Consider the following 18,025-nt stretch of genomic DNA (forward strand, 5'->3'; position numbering starts at 1 on the left):
GCATAAATATCAAAAATCTAAGAGGTGTGCATTATAGCTGACACCTAGATGAACACTTTCCAGTTGGTTATATGACTGTAAGTCATTCCCTTCAAATGCTATTGAAGTTAGAATCGTGTTTAACAATGTCGTATGTAACTTTAGAGACGGTCCCTTAATTTCCGCATATCCGCGAATATCGAACATCCAACCAACTTTATTCCAGTTCCCTTCCTTCTTTCTTTCTTATTCATTTCCCGCTTTCTTTTTTCACACTTCTCTACTCCATCTCCCCTTCCTTCCTTCCTTCCTGTCAGTCTTTCCATGGCAACAGACTCCTCCCTCCCCTTTGCAGGCCACGCCCAAAAGCACATGACTCCGTTGGCACAAAAACAAAGCCCTCAGCTTGTCCCCTCGCTACTCAGAGACTTTGGTGTATTTGTATAATGGCGCAGGCGGGTGTGATTCTGGAACACGACCAGTTTAACTGTTCGATCTGTCTGGATGTGCTGAAGGATCCTGTCACGGTTCCGTGCGGTCACAGCTACTGTAAAGCCTGCATTAAAGGCTACTGGGACCAGGACGATTATTTGGGGGTGTATGGCTGCCCTCAGTGCAGGCAGAGCTTCTCTCCCAGGCCTGTGCTGGGCAGGAACACGATGTTAGCCGACGTGGTGGATAAACTGAAAAAGACCGCGATTAATTCTGCTTCTTCTTCGCTGAAACCCGAGCCCACTCAAGCCGAGTTGGGGGACGTGCAGTGCGACGTGTGCACGGGGAACAGAAACCGAGCCGTTAGGTCGTGCCTGATTTGTTTAGCGTCTTACTGCGAGGATCACCTGAAGCCGCACTACGAATCCGCTGCTTTCCAGAAGCACAAACTCACAGCACCGACCTCCAGCCTGCAGGAAAGCCTGTGTCCCCGCCATGACAGGCTGCTGGAGGTTTTCTGCAGGACCGAGCAGCGCTGCATCTGCTATCTGTGTTTAACCGACGAGCACAAGGGCCATGACACGGTGCTGGCCTCCGCGGAGATGACCGAGAGAAAGGTGAAGCATGGAAACCGCTCGTGCTCGTTGTGTTGCTCTCACTGTTGTGTTTGTGTGAAGTAAACAATGTTTACAGATGAAAATGAAAGCTTAACAGTTCTAGGTGATTTCACTTAAACAGTTATTCACAGTCCTGGATACAAACACGCTGTTTGAATACATGAAAGACTGGAGACTGTTTCTTTAGTCGATTTATTTATTTTTTTCCGGCGACTAAAATTTAGCTTGTATGCTAAATGGATATTAACCTGGACGCTTCATTACGTGAAATCATTTCGTCGGCCGTTGCCATCACGTTGTCCGATACGTTCACTGTGGACCAATCACACGCCGACACGTCATCAGTTTGACACATTTCGGTTCGATTCCGGACATTGTTTAAGCAATTCTATTTCAAGGAGTAGATTCCAGTAGCCGATTCTACGCACTTTTCTCGAGTCCTCGTTGTAAAATCAACATTATTGTATTAGTTATTTGCATAACATGTGACTTGAGAGAATTAATTTAATAATTTTGTGGAAGCAATTCTGTTTCCAGGGGGTCTGGATTCAAAGGAGTCATTTCCAAGGGTCGATTCCACACAGTTCTCGAATCCTCATTGTAAAATAAACAATGCTGTATTATATTTACATTTATGCGATTTGGCAGACACCCTTATCCAAAGCGATTTACATTTATACATCTGAGCAGTTGAGGGTTAAGGGCCTTGCACGAGGGCCCAACAATGTTAGCTTGGCAGTTCTGGGGCTTGATACTAACCTTCTGATCAGTAACCTAAAGCCTTTAACCACTGAGTCACCACTGTATTAGTTAATTACATGTGCAATATTATATGACTGAGAGTATGAATTGCAATTGGTCCTAACACATTTATTGCCTTTACACCTGGTTCCTCAGGGAGAAGTTGTGAAATTGATTGCCTTGTTGACCTTTGACCCCACCTACACGTACAGAATCATATTCTCTATACTCAAACCACAAACATCTGCGCTGCTGTGACAGTAAAGCTAGTGAACCGTTATAGTATAAATGTATGTATTTTAAGGAAAATAACTATTAATGTATATAGATTATACTCCTATTATAGATTATGCACCTTTTATACTCTTCAGGAGTTTAAAAGGAGTATAAAAACGCCGTAACCAAAAGAAGATCAATGTTTTTGAATGACCTAGCCAGAACCTAAACCTGAATCCAACTGAATATCTGTGGGGTGACATAAAGCGGGCTGTGCACAGGGGATGCCCTTACAATTTGACGGACCTAAAATGTTTTTACAAGAAAGTGTGGGCAAATATTGCCAAGTCAAGACATGCCACACTGATAGACTCTTACACAAAAAGAACGGTGTAATAAAATCAATAGGTGGTTCAACAAAGTATTAGTTTAGGGGTGTGCACACTTATGCAACTAGGTTATTATAAGTTTAAAATAAATTTAAAAAAGTAAAAATTCCCTAAAATGTTTCTGATTGTCTTTCGCTTCACATCGAGGATGGAAAAAGTGTTGTTGATTTATCTGGGTTTCATTTTTCTCATCACAGAAGCCTGACATTTTAGCAGGGGTGTGTAGACTTTTTATATCCGTTGTATGAAGGCTTACGAAAGCACAGCATCATTCATTAATAAATAGAAAATTGTAATCGTTGACAAAACGATGGGAATAAAACACACCAGGGTGTGCAGTTATAGGAAAACAATCAGCTTCCCGGTGGTAATAGTAATTCCACTTCATCACATGACCCCGTTGTTGATTATTTTTCTTATGATGGGACACCTCGCAAGTGTAAAAAAAAAAAAACATGGTCATCAGGACGGTACTATTAGTAAACTGTAAGTAAACAGACCACTAGCTACAATTCCAATATCATTTACAGAATAAAGTGATGTGTATTTACAGGACGCTCTGGCGGAAACACAAAGGAAATCCCAGCAGAGGATTGAAGAGAGAGAGAAGGATTTGCAGGACCTGAGGCGAGCCATTCAGTCTCTCACTGTGAGTCCCCCGACACCCCCCCCCCCCCCCCCCCCCACACACACACACACACAAGGAAAACGAGCAGCTCCATTCTATCTGGATAAACCGATCCAATAAATCAGCGAGGTTTCATTTTAATTTTTATTTTATTCCCACATCACATCCAGCTCTCAGCGCAGGCGGCTCTGGAGGAGAGCGAGCGGATCTTCACGGAGCTGGTTTGCTCGATAGAGAGGCGGCGTAAAGAGTTGAAGGTGCTGATCTGCGCTCAGGAGAGAGTGGCAACGAGCCAAGCTGAGGAGCTTCTCCACCAGCTGGAGCAGGAGATCGCCGAGCTGAAGAAACGAGACGCCGAGTTAAGCCAGCTCGCTCAAACCGAGAACCAAATCTCCTTCCTGCAGGTAGAACTTCTGAGTCCCGCTTAACGAGGGGCCACGCGTAGATCCGAAACGAAATGTGAATTTTGAGCACAAACTCGCAAACCGCAGCCTGTTTTCTTCTTTCTTGTGGTATTTATTTCATTGTACACAACAAGAACCGGCCCAAACAGGAGTCCGCGGAACCTGTATGGGATTGTAGTTCATTTTTCACCAAGTAAGACATAGACAAGGTGTTATTTATAGTTGCATTACAATGTTGCAATATTAGAAATGAATAATTTTCAATTCAACATGACTACATAAATATATTCACTTCCAAACAAACAATCACTAAGCAGTAGCTGTGTAAAATAAATGAATAAATAAATGAATAAATAAATAAATAAATAACAGATAACTATGAAATCAGTACTATTCTACTGACAGATTAGACTGATTTATTTATCATTTATTCCATTAGTGATAATTATGATCTGATTCTGATTTAATTCTGTTATCTGTAAATATTTGCATTCGTTTGCATGTTACGCTTTGCCTCACATGTTTCAGGATACCTGTTATTCCGCCCCCTCCAAAAGAATTGGAACAGCAAGGCCATACTTTTTTTTTTCTTTTCCTTTTCTTTCTTTCTTCTTGCTATTCATTGAAGACATTTGGATTTGAGATCAAAAGATGAATGAGACGATCGAGCAGAATTTCATCTAGGTGTGTTAAACAACTTAAAATATGGCACAGTTGCTGGCAGACCACCCAGTTTTTAGGTGAGCAAAAGTATAGAAACAAATGTTAAAGTAAATAGCACTTAATATTTGATTGCAAGCCAGTAACCCAGTGGTATCACCAAAGTGTTGCATTTTTCTTTCTGTTGTTTGTTTTTGAGGGGGTTTCTCCTGTCAGTCTGCTCTTCAGGAGCTGAAATGCTGCTCAACTGGGTTAAGATGTGGTGATTGACTTGGCCAGTCTAAAGCCTTCCATTTTTTTCCCGCTTTATTTTGCTGGCAGTGCTTTTTGGGTCATTTTCCTGCTGCATGACAAAGTTTACCACCTCAAGATGGAAATATGAGGAAATAAAAGCTGAAATTCTCATCTGCCGTCTCATATTCATCTTTTGATCGCAAAACAAAAAGTCTTCAATAGAATTGGCCTTGCCGTTCCAATACTTTCGGAAGGGACTGTATATTGCATTGCACAAATTTTTCTCTTTTTTAATCATTTATTTATTATTATTATTTTTTACGATAGCTCAGATTTCAATATCACTAATCTACCGAACCGTCCTCTGCTTGATTTTCTTGTCTAGAACTACGGGTCAGTGTGTGTCCAACCCGTGTGTATGGACCTTCCCAGCATCACGGTGGACCCTGGATTTGCCTGTGTGATGAATGCGGTGTCTGACTTCCAAGCTCTGCTCAACGACGTGTGCCAAGGTGGATTTGTGAATATTTCAGAAATAGGTAAGCAAGGATAAGAACCCATGTAGCTTGTGTCAATAAGTAATGCAGCTGTAAGGTGAATAGTTAATAAAGTTTTATGTGTTCATCCCATATTAATGCTCTCTAGTGAAGCTTAGACAGTCACAAGAGCGTGGCTTTAAACCAAAATACACAATACGACACGGATATGGCTACACCGAGACCACGATGGCTAAAATTGCTCATGTTGTAATATTTTTTTCCTCTTGTTTCCAGCCAGTGAAGTCAATATTGTTCAGAATACCAAGCCAAAGGCTGATGCAGAGTCGAACACAGGTGAGAGAGCAAGAGATGTCAGTTTCTCACTCAGATATGAACTATTTATTGCTGGAGTGTTGAGTAGCTTTCGATTTCCAGTAACTTTCCAGTTGATCATGAATACTGTTTGTATAAAGAAGAAAAAAAACAACACAAAATTCCAGTGCATTGATCAGAATATTTACAGTATCGCTGCAATGATGCACAAAATGATCTGTATCAGGAGATAATCGAACTTGAATCAATATTGTTGTCTCCTTATTAGTAAGACCAGTATCACACGCTCAGGTCTTTTCATTTTTAAGGTACTAGTATTTACACTGTTATCAAGTAAATTTGCATTCCTGCTGTGCATTGTGTGTGTTTATTTTAGCTTGAAGTCATATTGTTTTGAATCACTGGTTGCTTTAAACGTAGATTCCTCTCTAGGAATACAGGGACGGCTTTTCTCAGCGTGGGGGGAAAAAAAAAATACTCTTGGAGTAAAGCCGGTTATAAATGTTATGCAGCTAATCACGGCAAGAATTAAAGCCTGAATCAGTGAATCAAAAGAGCTTTCAGAATCAGTGAGTCAAATCAGAATCAGTGAGTCAGTATCAGAGTCAGAATACGACTCGGAATCTTTATTTGCTAAGTAGAAGTATATGATAAATTTGTCTTGGAAATGGAGTCAAAAACATGCACAATATTCAGTAAGCACCACACAACCATTTACCTGATACACAGTCATTTACAGCGAACCTGTGTGTGTATAACTATAATTTGATATATTAATTGATTTTTTTTTTTTTTTTTAATTATTATTTTTTTTATATAGATCTTCAGACAAATCCGATCATTCAAGGTTTTGTTGGCCAAAATACTTTTAGTGTTGCAGTGCCAACGTTTAGTGGTTTCACAATGTCATCAGCAATTGGTGAGTGTGTGTGTTGAGATTTTTTTTTTTAATATAAATAAATAAATAAATAAATTACACGTTTAGGAAGAATGAATTCCTCCTGTGTCTGTTAGATCTTATATAGTACTACAGAAGCTTCTTAAATAGATCCTCTGCCATGTCTGTATACGAGAGCCAGCATTCTGTTTACGACGAATCCTCTTTAACCCGTTTCTCCACCCGCTGTAGGCTGCAGAACGTCTCCTCGACTGAGACTTCATCAGCGGAGAAGACGGCGGTAGCATCGCAACTGAACACACCAACACGCGATTCAACACGGAATTCACGATCTCATTGTTACTGACCATTATATAATATACGTTTAAAGATTTTTCTTATTTAAAAAAAAAAAAAAAACAAGTAATAAAAAAGTAAGATAATATATGAAATACAAATATGTTTGTAAAGTGTGTTACAGAGGCCAGATTTATGAGTGTGTGCGTGTGTTGTGGTTCTATTTTTTATTTTTTTTTATTATTTTTTTTAAAAATGATAGCTTAAAAATGGAAACAGGATGTGAACGAGCTTTAAGAGAGCCTGGGCTGTTCTGTTTAAAAAGATTAATGTACAATATTTATCTACAGTAGAAATGTGTATCTGCGGTGAATTTATTTGAATAAGTTGTCAACGATTATAATGTAGAACAAGTAAAAGCTTTGTGTTTTAATTATAACAAATTTTATTCATTAAGCTTGTAGTATGTGCTTTAATGCTTGTGTATTAATGTTTTACTTCACACAAATTAATGTGTCCCCCCCCTTTATATAATGACAGTGCCAAATGCTTATATTTCATAAGATGGAAAATGAAGTGTTTCTGCAAATGGTTTTGTACAATAGCATCATTTATCATTTATTTATTTATATCTGTGCGTTTTTGAATTCTCAAATCAGAAAGAGTGCTTTCGTTTTCTGTAAGAGCAGCACGGACAGCAATTCCGGCTGCAATACAAACTTAGTACTGTATGTTATTGTTTCTATAGTCAATCACTCACACACACACAAAACATACCATAACTAAACATATATATTATATGAGCGAGAGAGCATCTGATATACAAGTTTGTGTGTGTGTGTGTGTGTGTGTGTGTGTGTGTACAGATATACACACTTATACTTGTATATCAGATGCTTTACATAATCTATGGCTAATAATAAAAGTATTTTAATGTGTAAAACCTATAATCATTTGTATGGTGAAGCTCTCTGGCAGTAGAAGTTTCTGGAAAATCTATGGAAGGAGTCTCCAGTGTCAGTGTTTTGTAACATTTAGTAATTTTCCCAACACGGAAGAGTCTTTGACAGGAAGAACACGCTTATCAACTCCAGCTAGACTGTAGGTAATGAGGTAATAATAGTGGATGTAGTAAAAAAATGAAGTGTAGGACATTTCAGAGGCTGTAGGAGGAGAAAGAATATATGAATGAATGTGTGTGTGTGTGTGTATGTATATATATATATATATATCCCTCAGCCATAACATTAAAACCACAGAAAGGTGAAATGAATAACATCAATTATCTCATTACAATAGCACCTGACAATGGGTGGGATATATTAGGCACAAGTAAACAATCAGTTCTCGAAGTTGATTTGTTGAAAGCAGGAAAAATGGGCAAGCGTGAGAATCTCAGTGACTTTGACAAGGGACAAATTGCGATGGCTAGACGTCTGGGTCAGAACATGTCTAAAATAGGTCTTGTGGGGTGTTCCCGGTATGCAGTGGCTACCAAAAGTGGTTCAAGGAAGGGCAATCGGTTAACCGGCGACAGGGTCCCGGGTGCCCAAGGCTCGTTGATCTGTGTTGGGAGGACCTACATAATATTACAGGGGAGACCTACACAAAATTAGGCAGGTGGTTTTAATCTTATGGCTGATCGGTGTACGTCTATAGTGAGTTGCAGGTAAACAGGATTTTATCTGTGGAAATCTGTGTTACAGTTAAATAAACACTTGCGTATTCCTTTAAACGCCATGTGACAGACACTGCTTCACTGACTTTGGAGGTTTCCTGAAATTCTTTTTTATTCCTTTGAGCAGAATTAAGGTTGAGGGAAATGAACCGTACCGACATGAAGCATAATTAAGTCTTGAATGTTTGCTGTTCCCTGGACATTTTCCTATTAGTTGTATGTAAAGCAGCCCGCACACCTGCTGCTCTTCCATGCCTGTAGCACAGGGAAGTGACCCTCCACTGTTCTGCTCTGACTTCTGATTGGTTGCTGTGAGCTGCTTTGGGCGCAACATGGATCGCCTTTCACCTGTGCAACTGTTCCCACGCCCTGTGTGTGTGTGTGTGTGCATAAAAGCCTCGCTCTGCTTCTCCCTTATCTGTCATTAAAAATGGCAGCCGCAGCTAGTATCTCGGTGGACGAGGACCACTTCTGCTGTCCCATTTGTTTGGAGGTGTTGAGGGATCCAGTGACTATTCCCTGTGGTCATAGTTACTGCATGGAGTGTATTAAAGGCTACTGGAGGAAAACCGAACACAAGGCGGGTTACACCTGCCCTCAGTGCCGGAGAGGCTTCAACCCGAGACCTGCTCTGGCCAGGAACACTGTGCTGGCAGGTCTGGTGGAGAAGCTGAGGGAGAAGCTGAGGGACGCCGGGATCCAGGAAGCTCCTCACGCTAAAATGATCGACGTGGAGTGTGATGCGTGTCAGGGGAGAAAACACAGAGCTGTGAAGTCATGTGTGAAGTGTTTGGCCTCCTATTGCGAGGCTCACCTCAAACAGCACAAGACACACAAACTAACCGGCGTAACCAGACAACTGCACAAGAGAGTGTGTAATCGTCATGGCCGACTGTTCGAGCTTTACTGTCGCACAGATCAGCAGCTCGTCTGCCCTCTTTGCGTGACGGATGGACACAGCGGACACCACACGGTGCCAGTTGTCGAGGAGAGGACTGAAAAGCAGGTGAGGTGAAATTTTACCATTTCACACGTATAATGTCCATAATTTTAAGTCACTTAATTTGTTACATCGAGGCAGTTTTCCAGAAGTTTCCATTGTAATAAGTCGACGCACTTATGCGTGCGCTAGAGTGACCAGCCATTTTGTTGTCAGGCATGAATGAAAAAGCAAACATTATTTGCTGAGGGAGGAGTTTACAGGGTGGAGGTGAACGCACTTATTCTGAGAAATCTATCAAGCATGAGCCTGCATAACAACCAAACTAACAACAACTGTCTGTGTGTGTTATAAAAAAAAAAAAAATTAAGACTGGTCAAATATAGACTGGTTCAATATGGCAATAAATGTTGTTGTTGTTGTTGTTGTTGTTGTTGTTGTTTTAAGAAAAAAAGAAATGAGAAAAAAGGAAAAGAAAGCAAGATTTATTTTATCTCCTGTGTGACCTGTCTGGCATTGCAAAGTAATGATTAACTACACAAACCCCGTCTTAGGTGTCTGAACTGATTATGATTTTATTGGCTAAGTGCAAACATGTTACGCATGCTTTTGATTCAAAGATTGGAGGTTTTATTCATTCATTCATTCATTTATTTATTTGCTAAACACACACAAGAAAGTTTTTCATTCTTACTCATTACCTGTGAGTAATCATCAAATAATTTTCCCTCCAAATGTACAGTAGTCGATCAGCTAACACATTCCTGTGTAATGTTTGAAGTTTTCCACTTTAGTTTTAAGCAAATAAAGTAAGCTTATAGACTTTCGACTTATAGAAGTTTAGATTTTATATACATACATATATATGTATGTATATGTATATATTTAAATGGAGCTGAAAATACCTTAAAGTATAGATAATATTTATAAATAAATAATACATATTTCTATAAATATATTTATATAATAATATAATATTTATATAAATAATAAATATATTTATAAATATTTATAAATAAATAATAACCTTAAATAATATACTCAGCAAAAAAAGAAACGTGCCTTTTTTCAGGAGACGGTATTTTAGAGATAATTTGGTCAAATCCAAATAAGCTTTACAGATCTTTATTGGAAAGCATTTTTCATGCTTGTTCGATGAACCATAAACAATTATTGCACATGCAGCTGTGGAACAGTCCTCAAGACACGAACAGTTCACAGTACAGGCACTAGGCGATTAAGGTCACAGTTACAATAAGTTTGGACACTTTCTACTGACTCTGAAAAACACCTGAAGAAAGATGCCTAGGGTTCCTGCTCACCTGTGTGAACATGCCATAGGCCTGCTGCAGGGAGGCATGAGGACTGCAGATATGTGTAATGTAAGAAGACAGTGCTACAGGGAGACAGGAAGGACAGATGATCGTCCTTGCAGTGGAAAATTACATAGAACCGTGTTTACATGGAACCGGCATGCTCTGCATGTGAAGCTAAGTTAACCAGGTGTTGAAATCACACGTGAACAAGTAATCGAATCATGTAAAATGGCATGCAAAATTAAGTTAAGCACATGTACTAATCACATGTGAAAAGACACAAATCGTGAATTAATCAGGTGAAAATAAATAAATCATGCATGAATCACGTGAAAATAAATGAATCGTGTAACAATCACATTTGGAAATAAATGAATCATGTGTATGAAGCACGTGTAAAATTAATTGTGTATGAATCACGTAAATAAATTAATAGTGTACAAATGACATGGAAAAAATTAATCATGTCGGAATCACGTAAAAAAAAATGAATCGTATGAATCACATGAAAAGAAACGAATCATGTATGAATGACGTGAGAAAATGTAGGTGTATGAATCACGAGAAAAATGAATTATTCGCATGAATCGTGAAAATAAATGAATCATGTACATGAATCACGTGAAAATAAAAGAATCATGTACATGAATCATGTGAAAATAAACGAATCACGTGTATGAATCACGTGCAAATAAATGAAACCTGCACGAATCAAGTGAAAAATGAGTAATGCGTATGAACCACATGAGAAAATGAATCATGTGTATGAATGACATGAAAATAAACGGATCATGTAAAAAAATCACGTGTAAATAAATGAATCGTGTATGAATCACATGTCAAAAGTTAATGAATATCAGGCTTAAGAATTACTTGGGAGGAATAAATGTAATGAAATACACATAAAAAACCATGAACGTTAGCCTTACCCAGTGCAAACCTGGAGAAACTTTAGATATAAACACGTCTTAGCTGAATGACGACATATAGTAAAATAGAAATGAACTATATTTATTATGCGTCTGAATAGTCTTAATGAATTCCTTATTCATGTTACTCCAAAAACAGAGGCAGTTAGAAGAGGCTTTGAGAAGATCAAAACAAAGGAGCAAGGAGAAAGAAAAGGAGCTTAGGAACATCATGAAATACCTCAAGGTAAGCAGAGGGCAAGAACAAAACCTGTTCTATTTCATAAATGATGAAAAATAAAGACATTTCTGTTGAATTTAATACATTATTTTATATTAAATAAGGAATAAAACACTTGGGGGCATTACAGAAAAATACTCAGCTTCAGAGTTGTAACCGTTCACTGAGCTGCATCACAGGTGTAATTTGTACCTTGTCAAAAGGATTGTGTTCCCTGATAGTAAATAACTGCTGGCCATTTCTAGAAGTAAGATTTATCTCTAGTAATTCCAGCCTGTCCAGTAGATGCTTTGGAAAAATACCTCTTCCATCATTTAGTTCAAGGGCGTACAGTGGCTTAGTGGTTAACCTCCAGGGTTGGGGGTTCGATTCCCGCTGCTGCCCTGTGTGCACGGAGTTTGCATGTTCTCCCCGTGCTGCAGGGGTTTCCTCTGGGCACTCCGGTTTTCTTCCTCAGATATGCACGGTAGGCTGATTGGCATGTCCAAAGTATCCGTAGTGTATGAATGGGCGTGTGAATGTGTATGTGATTATGCCCAGTGATGGACTGGCACCCTGTTCAGGGTGTACCCCGCCTTGCATCCTGGGATAGGCTCCAGGTTCCCTGTGACCCTGACGGATAAGTGGTATAGAAAACGGATGGATAGATCATTTAGCTCAAGTCATTCAGGTAAGTACAAAATACTGATCCCAAAACCGAATCTTTCCCTCCGCAGCGCTCAGCACAAGCCGTGGAGGAAGACAGTGAGAAAATCTGCACCAGGCTGCTGCGCTCCATCGAGAGGAAACACAGCGAGGTTAAGGAGCTGCTCAGAGCTGAAGAGAGAGCCGCACTTGCCAAAGCTGAGGGACTGCTCGAGCATCTGGACCAACAAACTGAAGATACCAGGAGGAAAGAAGCCGAGCTGGAGCTGCTCTCAAACACTGACGATCACATCCACTTCCTGTTGGTAAACATACTTTTGTCTTAAAGAGGAGGCTCGACTGGGGAGGAAACAAAATCCGGATGTGGATGAAATACCATACTATAATCTGAATTTCAAATGATAAATCTGAAATTTTAACTCTTGATATGGGAAGTGAAGTTTTGGAGTCGAATTCCATCTCATTTGAATTATATTCCATGGGTTGAATTTGCTGTGCAATGTGAAAATGATTAAGATTCAAATTCTACTTGTGGTATCTCAATGGGTAAGGTGTTGGTCTACTGCTCAGATGGTCATGAGTTCAAAACCCCAGCACCACCCAGCTGTTGGGCCCTTGAGCAAGGCCCTTAACCCTCAATTGCTCAGATGTATGAATGAGATAAATGTAAGTCTCTCTGGATAAGGGTGTCTGTGAAATACTGTAAAAATAAAAAAAAACTGGTAGCACAAAAAGTGACAGTAATGAATGATGACAACTTAATCACCCAAACCGTATTTCTTCATATTTTGATCTAAATTTTCAATCTTTTATGAAAACAGAATAAACTTTCAGTGTGAACAAAGTTGAGCTGCAAGTTCAAGCAGAATATTCGATATTCTTTCTTTAAGATTTGCATTCATGAATATTTGATTTCTAGATTTTGTGTTGTGAAACAATAAATCATGTCAACATGTTATATATATATATAGTGACCTCCATTAATATTGGCACCCTTGGTAAATATGAGCAGAGAAGGCTGTGAAAAATGGTCTTTATTCTTTAATCTTTTGATCTTTTGTTTAAAAAAAAAATCACAAAAATACTCTGCTCTCATGGATATCAAACAATTGCAAATACATATATTTCCCACTGATATTAAAAAAAATAATAATTTAGTACACCTGGGTAACTATGAACAGGAACTTGTTCAGCCATGACTTCCTGTTTCACAGGGGTATAAATATGAGGTAACACATAGGCCAAATTCCCTTAGTCATTCATAACAATGGGTAAGACCAAGGAATTTTTTTGAACAAAAGATCAAAATGTTAAACAATAAAGACCATTTTTCACAGCCTTCTTTGCTCTTTGCCAATATTAATTGAGGGCACTGTATAATTTGATTTTCTCCAGCTGATTATCATGGAGCCTGATTTAATTCAACACCAGAAACTACAAAAAAAAAAAAGTACAAATTCAGGCATAAAAATTCATATTTGTAAAATTTTAAATTCAGATTGTAGTAGCACGTTTGGCAGAGGGGTGATGTTTGATATTCATCTCATTTATAATTTCATATTCATTTATCATTTCAGAGGGATGATATGTGATAAAAATTCATCTCATTTATAATTTCAAATTCAGATTGTAGTAGCACGTTTCCTGTTCCATAGGCAGAGAGGTGATATGTGATATTCATCTCATATTTAATTTCATATTCTCAGCATGCTTTTTTCATCTGTTTGTGTTCAGAAATGCAAACCCCTTTTGGTTCCTGCTGATCCTGATGAGCTGCCTGGCGTTGACGTCCATCCATACTTCTCATTGATGGTCCTGAGAAGAGCCATCACAGAGCTGAGTGAGCGAGTGAACGACGTGTGCGACAGGGAGTTAGCCAGGATCTCAGATTTAAGTGAGTTCAGCATCAATGTTGAGCAAACTAAGAACTTCTTAACATAAAATTCTCAACTCCACTTGACTGATCTCTTTCATGGATGGCCGGGGGTGCCTCAGTGGTGCACTCTTACAGGAAACTAATTAACGATAGGCTGGTGTGATGCTGCTCTACCAGTGGTGTGTACTCTAAATATAGCTCATTTAGTCTTGTACTCTTCTGTGTGCTTCCAGTAAAAGATGAGCAGAGTCTGTCATCTGAAAGCTCTTCCCCAGTTCCTGTATGTCCTGAAATTGGTACTGAACCCCAAACAAACACTTTGAAACCTGATCCACAACTTCTTTAATTAAGATTAGGGCAGTGTCTTACATTATGTGATTGTTCTCTTGAATGGCTTTCAGTTTCTCCTGTGGACCAAGCACAAAGTGAGCCAAAGACCAGAGCCGACTTTTTACAGTGTAAGTATATTATTCTCAGAGATCTGATAATTACAACCTTTGAGCCAATGGAGTGAGAAATATTTGCTGTCTGATATTTGCTACTGTTGTTTTGCATTAGAGCTATGATGCTAACGTAGCTAATGAGTCTCTCGCATCCAAAATGTTTTCTGTAAATAATGGCTTCAAATCCAGTTATAGTTCCTCAGTAATATGAAATATGATTTAATATCATCTATAAAAGTGACCAAAAAATGTTACCATGTCCTATAGTACATAGCTATATGCTGTAATGTTATGATTGCCACCATCTTGGACAACATTTACCAGAAAGCTGGAAGGGTTGAGAATTGTGTGATGGCCCCAGTTTAAACATAAATATGCAAATATACACCAATCAGTCATAACATTAAAACCACTGACAGGTGAAGTGAATAACATTGATTATCTTGTTACAATGGCACCTGTTAAGTGGTGGGATATACAGTATTAGGCAGCAAGTGAATGTTCTCAAAGTTGATGTGTTGGAAGAAGGAAAAATGGGCAAGAGTAAAGTTCTGAGTGACAAGGGCCAAATTGCGATGGCTAGATGACTGGACATCCACATGAATGCCAGGTCTGGTCCATGGAGTCCCCACCTCACAACTTACAGGACCTGCTGTTAACATCTTGGTGCCAGATACCACAGAACACCTTCAGAGATCTTGTGGAGTCCATGCCTCAACAGGTCAGAGCTGTTTTGGTGACACAACGTGGACCGACACAATATTAGGCAGGAGGTTTAAATGTTATGGCTGATTGGTGTAGACAATCCCTCTGAGTTTTTTTCCCTTTTCCCTAATTTAGTCTTGGCTAATTCCCACCCACCAGCCAGCTCCACCCTATCACACAACAGCTACAAAGACGAACGTGTTTCCTCCAGGGCACGTGAAGCCAGCTGACCGCATCTTTTCAAACTGCTGCAGGGGGCTGCATAACACACTGAGGAAAACAATATCCACCCACCTCCGCATACATGAGCTCATCCTATTGGTGCAATAGAAAAGTGTTCACGATATTTTCGGGAGATTAGGAGGTCGAATCTCAGCGATGCCACAGCTATCTGTGGCAAGGAGTCCAAGAAAGCAATGCTTGGCTATGCTTTGTTTAGGTGGGAGGGATGGAATACTCTCTACTAGCCACTAGTGGGCATCTGTGAGTTTATGTATCTGGAAGAGGGCTGATAGCTCTTCCCTCCAAGTGTGTTAAACTGCCCTGTAAGACAGCAGGAGCAGCAGTTAAAAATATATATATATACTTCACATTTCTTGGAGAAAGCATGTGTTAGCCTTTACCCTCCCCTGTTGGAAGCTGTCGTATGATGGGGGAACTGGCTGGTAGGTGGGAACTGGCCAAGAGCAAATTAGGGATAATTACACATGAATAAAAACTGAAATAACTGCAGGAGCACATGAGATCGGTCAGAATTCCTTTGGGAGCATATGGGAGTGTGTCTAAAAATAATAATAAATACATAAATAAAAGTCCTGTGCATGTACTGTTTACAGTAAAATGTCTTACCTCATGACTTCACCAGTACAAATCTTAATTTCCTGTCACCAATAAACAGCCATATTTTAGTTAATTATTTTCTTCATTTACAGTCTGCTGTGAAGTGACATTGGACCCAAACACTGCCAACTCCTTCCTCTGCCTTTCAGAAGGGAACCGGAAGGTTACCACCTGCTACGAGTCCCAGTACTATCCAGAACATCTGGAGAGATTCAGTGGCTGGGCTCAGGTGCTGGCCAGGGAGCCTGTCTCCACACGCTGTTACTGGGAGGTGGAGTGGAGTGGCAGTGGTGGGATCGGTATCGGAGTTTCTTACAAAGGGAGTAACAGGCATGGCGGGAGCACTGACGGAAAACTAGGCTGCAATTCCAAATCGTGGGGTTTGAACCTTTCTGATGGCCATTGCATATTTCAGCACAATAAAACCAAGCTGGAGATCCCATCTCCTATTTCAGCCAGGATAGGTGTGTATGTGGACCACAAGCCAGGGATTCTAGCTTTCTATTGCATCTCTCCGAGAAGGGACACGATGACTTTATTGCACAGGGTACAGACAACGTTCTCCCAGCCTCTGTATCCCGGATTTTGGCTTGGCCTTGGTTCCACAGTCAAACTGTGCTCCATCCTTAACTTCTCAGCTTAGATAAATGTGGAATCCGCAGAACATCTTATGCAGCAAGTGGACTTGCGCTATCTTTACTGTTTAAGCCAAATTTGTGTTCAGACTTACATACAAGACTGGCCAGGACAGGTCACGTTCCTTAACTAACCCACAGGCTAGGAAACCAAAAAGTAAATAACAGTATTATTTGGAGGTAATCAGTAAGCTTAGCTAGCTACCTGATGTTAACATGACAGCTGTTTAAACTTTGCACCCGTCAGCATGTTCCCCACATAGCCATAATCAAGGCCATCGTAGATGAATTCCCATTTGTGCAAATTGATGACAAATATTAGGTGCAATAAAATTGACGATGAAAGTCGCATTACTTTTTGACCCGACTGATCATGCCGAGGTCAAACATCAGATTTTGGACCAAATCTGAATTGAAAATATTGGATTTCAATGTGATTTTTGCTGTTATGGGATTAAAAAGGAAAACCATATAATATATGAGGGAGAAAAGCCTCAGATTTGGGTGAAGCAGGAAATCGTAAAAAATACTGGTCACCAATATGAACAGGCTCGTGTCTTCAAGGATAAAAACATGCCATGATGACATTTTGGCACTCATTCAACGGGCTTCAACAAATGTAATAAAATCTGACACCATGTTTACCACATACCCATAACCAAGGCCATCACAGATGAATTCCCATTGGTGCAAATTGATGACAAAGATTAGATGCAAATAGATGGACATGACCCTGACCCTTCATCCTGAGGTCTCAATGCCACGTATCAACACCTGTGGTCCAAATCAGAACGGATTTTCCCCCACACAGTCATAAAAAAAAAAAAAAAGGAAATCTGTATCACCTATGTGGGGAAAACCCGGGAAGTGTGAAATTGTAATAAATATCGAACTAATCTTAACAGGCTAGTCTCTTGAAAACGAAATTCTTTTAGCCTTGAAGATGTTTTGCCATGCCAGACATGCCAACATTGCTAATAAACCAGAATTTTACCACAAAAACCTTGGCATTTTTCAGTGGACAGGATGGCTTTATGGTGTTAACACATATTACTAAAATGAAAAATCAAACAAATCCAAAATCTACCAAAGGAAGACTGTAAAATAACTCACCACATTAAAAATGAGAAAGACCTCATGATACATAATGAAAGACAATATTAAATGCAAAAAAAATAAATAAATAAAAAAAACCCTCCCCTTTTGTTTTCAAATGGCTCGTGCATTCACAGTTCAAAGGTCACCTAGATAAAGTCAACACAATGGGAAAGTAACTTTCATTTATTGTTGTAGCAAGTGATCAAAAAAATGCTACGGTAGAACTGTAAATGTTGGCACCCCTGCTGTTCATTCGCTAAGCTTCACTGGTTTCCAATCTTCACACAAAATTCACATCATTCCATTGTATCTGATAGCAGAATATCCTCAAAAACACCACATATCCAACTGCTGTGACTTACTATTACTACTAGACAATTTCAAATAACCTTCATGACATGTACACACTTTCTC

The 18,025-nt window shown here is 39.4% G+C and overlaps 1 protein-coding gene across 1 annotated transcript; it reads left to right on the plus strand.

Moving 5' to 3' along the window:
- The first annotated feature begins 335 nt into the window (after nucleotides 1-335).
- ftr87 (finTRIM family, member 87) lies at nucleotides 336-17,916 on the plus strand. Its single transcript, XM_017495990.3, has 14 exons — nucleotides 336-1,028; nucleotides 2,928-3,023; nucleotides 3,173-3,406; nucleotides 4,686-4,839; nucleotides 5,074-5,133; nucleotides 5,933-6,031; nucleotides 6,242-6,290; nucleotides 8,259-8,970; nucleotides 11,289-11,375; nucleotides 12,086-12,319; nucleotides 13,749-13,908; nucleotides 14,124-14,186; nucleotides 14,292-14,348; nucleotides 15,971-17,916. The coding sequence occupies exons 1-14, from the start codon at nucleotides 426-428 to the stop codon at nucleotides 16,519-16,521; spliced, it is 3,159 nt and encodes a 1,052-aa protein (XP_017351479.2). The 5' UTR covers nucleotides 336-425; the 3' UTR covers nucleotides 16,522-17,916.
- The last annotated feature ends 109 nt before the right edge of the window (nucleotides 17,917-18,025 follow it).

This window comes from Ictalurus punctatus, chromosome 20, assembly GCF_001660625.3.
Source record: "Ictalurus punctatus breed USDA103 chromosome 20, Coco_2.0, whole genome shotgun sequence".
Taxonomy (NCBI): domain Eukaryota; kingdom Metazoa; phylum Chordata; class Actinopteri; order Siluriformes; family Ictaluridae; genus Ictalurus; species Ictalurus punctatus.